The 8,796-nt window shown below is 33.2% G+C and overlaps 3 protein-coding genes across 3 annotated transcripts; 2 read left to right on the top strand and 1 right to left on the bottom strand.

The window, feature by feature from the left end:
* The first annotated feature begins 144 nt into the window (after nucleotides 1–144).
* LOC136415879 (dehydrodolichyl diphosphate synthase complex subunit Nus1-like) lies at nucleotides 145–1,375 on the top strand. Its single transcript, XM_066400747.1, has 2 exons — nucleotides 145–586; nucleotides 742–1,375. Exons 1-2 carry the CDS (start codon nucleotides 286–288, stop codon nucleotides 1,182–1,184), a joined length of 744 nt encoding a protein of 247 aa, XP_066256844.1. The 5' UTR covers nucleotides 145–285; the 3' UTR covers nucleotides 1,185–1,375.
* Nucleotides 1,376–1,956: 581 nt separating this feature from the next.
* RpL18A (ribosomal protein L18A) lies at nucleotides 1,957–3,180 on the bottom strand. Its single transcript, XM_066400827.1, has 4 exons — nucleotides 3,067–3,180; nucleotides 2,486–2,715; nucleotides 2,207–2,333; nucleotides 1,957–2,146 (listed from the first exon to the last, which is right to left on the bottom strand). Exons 1-4 carry the CDS (start codon nucleotides 3,082–3,084, stop codon nucleotides 1,991–1,993), a joined length of 531 nt encoding a protein of 176 aa, XP_066256924.1. The 5' UTR covers nucleotides 3,085–3,180; the 3' UTR covers nucleotides 1,957–1,990.
* A 541-nt stretch (nucleotides 3,181–3,721) lies between these two features.
* Nucleotides 3,722–6,279, top strand: RpL5 (ribosomal protein L5). The gene is made up of 5 exons (XM_066400757.1): nucleotides 3,722–3,856; nucleotides 4,118–4,368; nucleotides 5,176–5,367; nucleotides 5,675–5,951; nucleotides 6,000–6,279. Exons 1-5 carry the CDS (start codon nucleotides 3,854–3,856, stop codon nucleotides 6,207–6,209), a joined length of 933 nt encoding a protein of 310 aa, XP_066256854.1. The 5' UTR covers nucleotides 3,722–3,853; the 3' UTR covers nucleotides 6,210–6,279.
* Nucleotides 6,280–8,796: the final 2,517 nt, after the last annotated feature.

Genomic DNA, 8,796 nt, shown 5'->3' with positions numbered 1-8,796 from the left:
TTTTATTGTTCTAATCGCTCCAACCAGCATTTCATATTATTTTTCTTCTTTTTTATTAGTGGCTTTAGTACACGTTTCTGTTCATTTTGATTCTGGCCGAACTATCAATTTCTGATCATCTCCAGCTTGTATGTTACTCAACCAATCACGAGCCGCTACGTCAAACGTCCTTCAAAATCGAAAATCATAAGGGTCGGGTAAACTTTTGCTCTGCCACGATGTTTTTAGATATTTTTCCTGATAAATAAATTAAACCATGTGAAAAGGATATATTACCAGACTGTAATGGCTAGTGCTCCGCTATACAGGACGTTGTACGTCCTCGTGAACGCGCTATTTTCAATTTACAGGTGGTTAGTTAATGTACTCCAAGAAATAGGCGGTGTTTTCCTTGATATTTGTCACGAGTTTGGCCCTTCTCCCAGCCGTAAATGCCAGGAAAATGGGGAAGTTCTTATGAACAAAATTCCCAAACATATAACAGTATTATTGGGAAATGAGCAACCTTCATTTAAAGATCTAGCAAATATCATTTTATGGTGTATAGGGAACCAAATCCTTTTCCTTAGTTTCTATGATCATAAAGGTAAAAAAGGAGATTTTTAAAGGAATTGAACATTAAATGTTGTAAGGTGAAAATTAAATTCTGTTAAAGTGAAGCACTTTAAATCAACTATGTACACACAAAACAAAAGTGATGCAATGTGTAACAAAGTTATTAAAATTTTTTGTGTGTTTTAGGAACTTTAAAAAAGCACCAAGACAAATTTGAAGAGACCATCACAAAGACACTGCCGCCTAACAATCACGTCATTTGGCACAACAGCCCAAGTTCAACTTATAAAAATGGTTTCATAGGTCAAAAAATTCATGTAAAACTTTTGTCCAGAGAAAATGGGAAACAGGCAATTGTCCAAGTCGCCAGAAACCTTTCCAAATCTACAATTAATCAAAGTGATATTTCAATTGAAAGCATAGGTAAAGCATTACAGAAAGACTTCAATTTTCCTGATCCAGATTTAGCAATAAATTTTGGGGAGTATTTAAACCTTCAAGGGTACCCCCCATGGCAGATAAGAGTAACAGAGTTTTTAAGTATAAAGTCACATCGTCGGTTAAGGTATAGAACTTTTTTAGAGCAATTATATGTTTATGGGAATTGTGAGCAAAGGTTTGGTAAATAAACAGTAACTAGTTTTAATGTGGATTTTGTTGATTGTAAATAATTATATTTATTATTAAAATATATAACTTATACAATTTTATAAAGAGGCGTTCTTTTGTGCTAATTAGCTATTGTAAGAAAATGAAATGTAAAATTATATCTGTATCTTTATGATAAAATGATTTGTTAGTTAGTCCTAACAATTGAAAATGCATATTACAATTACAAAAAAGGGAATTATGCTGAGAAAAATATAAATAACTATAGCCAAATTTAGTCTTAACTGGCTGGTTCAAAGTGAACTGATCACATAAATCACAACTGAACAAATAAAAAGAATGAACATGTCTTTTCAGAAGTGTAAACATGTTAAATACAAATCATGTTATAAAAAATCATCATTGACCTTCCAGTGGAGTCCATTTGACTATAGGTATCCATTTGTCAAGACTTTGACTTTGTACATCCACATTATAACAATAGATAAATAATAAAGTTTTTGATTTTTTTGTTAATCTGTGTTTGGAAACTGCAAACGTAATATATAGGATGAATGTTTTTCAAATTCAGGTCTGAATATTTTGGTTGCTTGAAGAGAGACAAAGTTCAATAGACTCCAAATGGGAATTATGTTGCTTATCAACAACAAATGAGCATCTTGTACACATAAAACAACATGAATATCATTTATATAACATGTTATTGGATTAAAGTTGGATCATGGTTATAGTTTTAAAAAAATAATTTTATGGTGGAAAAGGGAACTTCAAGTCATAAACTCAACAAATCAGTAAATAAAAATGTTATTTATTTAAAAACATATTATTACAAGAAATATGTTCTTGGTTTGCGCACAGAGAACAAGTTCATGGACTTGTGCTGGATACGCTTAGGAAGTGGGAAACGTATCTTTGAATCATGGAACTGTTTGACCTGAGGTCTCCTGGTGTCAGCCGCTTTGACTTGTTCTACTTTAATAATCTAAATATTTTTCCATTATTAGCATAAAAGATCAAAGAAATGTACCAAGAAGCAACTCACCTGGATTGCATGGGCTCTAGCACGATGACGTGCTCCCATATCCCTATAGCATTGAGTAACTGCACCAGAAACACTCAAATCCCTGTACTCTCGGTACATGTTGTGAGTTCCTGAACGAGAGTCATACCTATTTGACAAAAGATGAGGTTAATAATAGCTTATTGGAAAATTTAAAATAAGCTTTAAAGTCATATCATTAAAGAAGTAATCAAAGACTTTTACAATTTGCTTTTTGGAATTATTACAACTAGAAAAAAAATCCCCTCTTTGCTTATATACCTGAGCCAAATACCAAAGTTCTTAATTTTTGTTGGGGACTTTTCTGAAATAGGCTTAACAGACACTATCTCCCCAGTGGACTTCTTAAACTTTTTCAGTTGTCTTAAGAAGTACCAGAAACGTGATTTGGCGACAATTGGATCAGGAGCGAAGATCCTCATTTTGTATAGGGGGGTCGTCTTCTCCTTTTCAGTGGGCAACTTGCGCCCAATAACTTCATATTCTTTCAACTGGGAAAAAATAAAAAAAATTAGTAAGGACTTATAACCTAAATTATATTGATCAAAAATCAAGTGAAACTAATTTAAAGGGTAATGTAGTGCCTTTAAAACTAAATTCTTAATAATTTTAATACTAATTCATCACAGTTTATCTTATTACATTCTAATTTTCTTTTAAACGTTGCTTTGCACGTGTACAATGCGGCAGTTTATTTGAACCCAACTTGTCGAAACTAGCAGTAATTTCAATCCCAAATTGAACTTTTCCAAAATGTGACAAAATATACTAAATAACTAACAGTCTCTGCCGATGAAATACTTAAAAATACCCTTAACTTTAGGAAAAATAATTAAACAAACCTCTCCTTTGGCTTTCATGGCTGCAGTTTTCGACAGAAAAGAAAAAGAAAATGGACGATGACTACAACGTCAATTGTCAACTGAATTCCACTTTACTAATGTAGATGTCGCACTGTTGTCAAATCTATAGATAGTAATTTTAAACTTAAACTTTTGAAGTAGTTGGAGTAAGTAGAGGGACATGTAACCTGAAATCTTAAATTAATTAAACGAAAGTATTACGTATTTGACCCTTCTGTTGATGTGCCGCTAGTTACGATTACAGTTCAGTACGGAAATAGTAATATAACATTATAGTATAAGCAAATGTGGGGCAGAGGTACGTATTATTTTTACCTTACAATTTTTCTGGAATAGTATTTAAAGTGAGACTGGGGTTCAAAAGAATATAGCTGGTTTTTAATACGCTAATAAAATTTTCTATATCAGGGTATTTACACAACGTGTCCCAATTTGTGCGTTTCTTTTACTAAGCATTAATTTTGGACTAACCGAATAAATTAAAACAAATTACATAATTCTAATATGTAGTATTGGGTTTGTGGCCACCTAATTTTTACATTGTCGACATTACAATGCCAAAGTAAAGAAATTAGCACTGAAAACCCTATAAGTGCCGACTGCAGCTTGAACCCTCAAATAATTTGGCATTTGTCAAAAGTCAATTTATTAACACTTCAACTGACAAAAAACATCAACATGCGCTCTCTTTCGTTTTGACTGCTGCGGCCATTTCACAGCATTGTGGAGACTGCAGCGTTTAAACTTTTTTAATTAATTAACAAAAATGGTGAGTAATGTCAAAAACTGTGAGTGGCCATCGCGAGTGCAGTGTGTATTGATTCTTAAGATTCGGATTTTTGCTCCACGTTGCATATAGGAGCTGCGATGTTTGGAGATTTATTTTCACTTTCGCTAAGTATCGAAGTATTACTAACTTGCATAAGGAAATTGTCGCATTTAAGATTTAAATGTTTACTAAAACTTAAATGTTTACTGGAGGTCCAGTAAGTATTCCCTAGCACGCTTACACAATTTTTCAAATTTCCAGGGATTCGTCAAAGTTGTTAAAAACAAACAGTACTTCAAGAGGTTTCAAGTCAAATTCAAGAGGCGCAGGGAAGGAAAAACTGATTATTATGCCCGTAAACGTCTCATTGTACAAGTGAAGAACAAGTACAATACCCCAAAATACCGTTTAATTGTTCGTCTGTCCAATAAAGACATTACCTGCCAAGTGGCTTACTCTAGGATTGAAGGGGACAAGATTGTATGTGCTGCATACTCACATGAACTGCCAAGGTAAGTTGTAATCAGATGATAGTAGACGTTAACATAATTTATTTAGAAAATTTAATCAAAATTGAGTAAAATTGAAAATTGATTTAAAACAAAATTTTATTTATTTAACGTACATCCCAGATGTACAACTCAAAAGAATACAAACTTACTAAACATGCCTTAAAAACTATATATTGAAATCAAATCATGGGCTGGTGGAAAAACTGACTTTAAAATTGAACAAAATTTTAATGAGATGTTCATTTTCACATGAAGTGTGCTAATGACTTGCAAGAGCTGTAATAACAGTTGTATTTTTGGATTTAATGAAATTGGCTTACTAAGACCAAGTTTCTTCAATTTGAAGTTGTCATGAAGGTCTCAGCATCATAGTTATTAATTTAGAGAACTACCTTTATGTAAATCTGTATTTATATATAAAATGAAACATTCTAAAGGGAATGTAACTATTATTACAAAATTGTACTTTTAATTTTTTAACTTTGGGGAAGTTTTGTTTTTAGATACAGCTTTGACGTCCAAACAAAATTACTGTTCTTTTAATTAATAAAATTACAGTGTCGCAGTTGGACTACAGCAGATCATGAGCTCACCCTTTTGTGAATATTGAAAATATTTACAGATTGTAGTTTTCATGAAACAACATTCAATGAACTGTTATTTTAAATAGAATATGTATTATGGTTTTGCTCCAACAGAACTATTTTATTAAAATCAGTTTAATGTTTACTTGTCAATTTTACTCAGTATGTAAAAATATACCAGTACTCATTTATGTGAGGTTCATCTTTGTTTGTTTTTTTGAAGGTATGGTGTCAAAGTTGGATTGACCAATTATGCTGCTGCTTATTGCACTGGGCTTCTTGTGGCTCGTCGACTTTTGAAGCAATTGGGCTTGGATAAATTTTATGAAGGTTCCCTTGAAGTCACTGGAAGTGTTCAGGAGGGACAAAATTCATATAATGTTGAGGCTCCCGAACAAGGACCCAACGCCTTCAGGTAACTACATCTTTTATGCCAATATTACTAGTTATTTGGATTTGGCCCATAAAACATTTAATTAATACATTTATAAACCTTAATAAAAGATTGTGTGATGATTTTTTGACACATGCGCGTCATCTGATTTGAAGTGGCAAAAGTAGACTTGAGCTTGGTTTGGTGAGTATTTCACCAAATCAGGATTCTTCTGTCCTCTGATGCTTCTTCTCTCTTCTTTGATTATAATGTGTCTCTGATTTTTAACAAAGAAATCCTTAATTTAGATGCTTGAAATTCCTCTTGATAAATAGAGTTCTTCTTTTAGGTGTTACCTTGACGTAGGTCTAAATAGGACTTCTACAGGAGCTCGTGTATTTGCGGCTATGAAGGGCGCAGTCGATGGCGGTTTAAATATTCCGCATTCCACTAAGAGGTTCCCAGGTTATGATGCGGAATCCAAGAATTTCAACGCAGAGATACATAGGGCCCACATTTTCGGTCAACATGTTGCTGATTACATGAGATCCTTGGAGGAGGATGATCCAGAGGGATTTAAGAGACAGTTCAGCCAGTATATCAAATTGGGAATTAATGCTGACCAGGTTTTATTTTTATTTTTGTTTTTGAGCAACTAGTTTATTCAAATTTAGATCGAGGGTATCTACAAGAATGCCCATTCTGCCATCCGAGCTGATCCAGCTGCAGAAAAGAAGGCCGAGAAGCGTGCTCCTGCTGCGACTCATTCCCTGCCTGTTCAAAAGGGAAAGAACTCCAGGAAGCTCACCCTCCTCGAGCGCAAAGACCGCATTGCGCAGAAAAAGAAGAGCTTCTTGGCCAAGTTGCAGGATCAAGAAGATTAATTTTATTTATAAATTTGATTTTTTTTAATCCTGCATTCTTGTGTAGTTCCAAATACACAGTAATGTTATCTTTGTGGTTTTTATTTCATTCGCTATACCAAAATTTAAATTGCAATATTAGAAACTGGGAGTTTTTTTTGTAACACAGAATGATCACTTTAACACATAATGATGCCTGTTCAATATCAAAAATTGACGAAAATAGCTTTTCATATTGATAACTATAGAATTTAAAAATGCTGATAAAAAGGTGAATTGGTATATTCAAAAAAGCTCTGATATAAAATACCAATTTCAATAACTAAACATCTTGTAAATAGTTACTTTATTAGATGGGCTCTTTATGTTCATTTCAGAAATTTGATTAATTTCATAGGTGAAATAAGAAGAAGCTTTATTTCTCTTGTAATGGCTCAAAATAGTATTTTACAAGTCTGATTTGTGGTTAATCCACTGGTTGCAATTACACAACAACCGATAAGTGGGAAATGAAATTAAACATTATTAACCTTAGAATCAAATAGACATTTGGAGAAATTATGCAAAAAAATGAGAATTGGATTTGAAATGTTAGTCATGTTTACGTGTTCACCATATTGCGTAAGTTAGTTTTGGATTTTGATTTTCATTGTTTTAATTCAGAATCGCAAAAAAAATTATTACTGGGTGAATTAGAACGACTAAGCACTCTACCTACGGCATCATGTTGGATATCAACCTTTCGTCTGTTGTATATTATACTATTCTGAAATCTGCTATGGGAACAAATACAAAAACCATAAAGACGATGTTTTCTTTAGTAGTCAATTTGTAAATTTTTTTCATCAGCAGTTCCTTTCAAGTAAAACTGGCATTATTTAAAACAATTATCATTTAAAAGTTATTGTTTAAAAAATCCTGCAAAAATAAGAATAATCTACAGATTTTTAGAAACATTCGGTTTTTCACGCTTGTCTCCGGAAATATTTGGAATTTTTCCAATATTAAAGTAAATTCTAAATGACCATTAAATTGACCAACTCTGCATCTCTTATGACATCGAAGATCAAAACTGGTATTTTTGAGTAATGTAAGTATGTAGACTTCGAAGTGTTTCTGTTCTTTGTGGATCACTAAAGTATTAAGAACAGAAATTTGGATATCTGGTTTAATTGCTGTAGTGAATTGTAACCGTTGGTGATAATTGTTTTGTAATTGTAATTATTCTGGGATTTTGCTATCCAGACACACAATATTTCAACTGTATCTGTTTCCTCGAAATCAAGTGCTAATGGGAAACGGCTCTTTTGAAAAAGAAATATATGCATGGTGATGCGGCGCAAAGAAACAATACAAAAATGTTTAAGTAAATCAATAAATTACTTGTACTTTATTAATACCTGGTAATAACTAAATGACATAATGACGTTAACATAGGACATGAGGAAATGTACTAATTTCGAAACCAAAATGATAGTTGTCTTTGAAAACATCGTAGACCGGGTGGTTATTTTTGTTTCCAAGAAATAAATGAACATAGCAAAACTTAGCCAGGATTATTCTCAATCTTTTGGCATAACCCAATAATTCACACATTTCGAGCTTTAAATAAAGTAGTAAATGAAACTGTATAATAATAAATTAAGCGCTTATTCTTAAGTTCAAAGCATCACAATATTAAGCAGTCATCCCCGCTCTAATAAAACCTAACCTGCTGCAACTCCTTGACCTTTTGAGGAGGGCTAGAGGTGGACTTCCCAAAGTTGCAAGTCTTGGAGAGCTTCAAGAGTTTATGGCTGCTCCCTGAAGACCCTTTCCAGTAGACGGTTTGTACAGCGTTTCTTCCGGCAATGTAACGGGAGGCCGAGCCGATCAGTGTGCTGGTTGGTGGTGCCATTTTACTCCAGTGCAAAATAGGACTACCGTAGTAAGTACCAGTTGAAGATTGTACGAAATTCGAAGCTTAACTTTAAAGAATCGAAACGACAATGGCTTGTAAACTGGGCTATTGGCTTTTATATGGTCAGCTTATCCGTGGCCAATGACGCAGTTTTCATGTGAACATTCGGTGATGCGATTAATAGGAAAAGCAAGCATGGATTGCCGTGTTTGATATATATATATATTTTTTTATTTTCGTGTATAGTTCCCCCAGGTCTATTATTTGCTGAAATTATGTAGGTGAAAAACTGAAATAAAGGTACATAAGTATATACCCACTTTAGATTATATTGGTCAGTTTTAGAGAATAAAACCAAATTAGGCTGCTAGCCAAACGAAATGTACCAAGCAAATTTAATACCTACCAAATTTGAAACTCCAAAACTTTACTATGGTTCACTGGATTTTTTAAAGTAAGATGACCTCATTTAAGTATATTCCTGAAGTGACTAGGACATTCAATGTTCAGAGACTTTATAGGTGCTCTAATAAGAGTCGATAAAAAAAATGGAATTTAGCTTTGGTTTCCGTTGCATAATTCTAGAAAGAAAATCGAAACTCCTTTCGATCGATCTTCCTTTTCTCGCCTACCAGTCTGTTAGTATGGTACCACTATGTATTTTTAGATCACCAAATGGTCAAGAATCCGAATTTATGGTAGATGTTT

Source organism: Euwallacea similis, chromosome 21 (genome assembly GCF_039881205.1).
Source record: "Euwallacea similis isolate ESF13 chromosome 21, ESF131.1, whole genome shotgun sequence".
Taxonomy (NCBI): domain Eukaryota; kingdom Metazoa; phylum Arthropoda; class Insecta; order Coleoptera; family Curculionidae; genus Euwallacea; species Euwallacea similis.
This window is presented reverse-complemented; position numbering and strand designations above follow the sequence as displayed.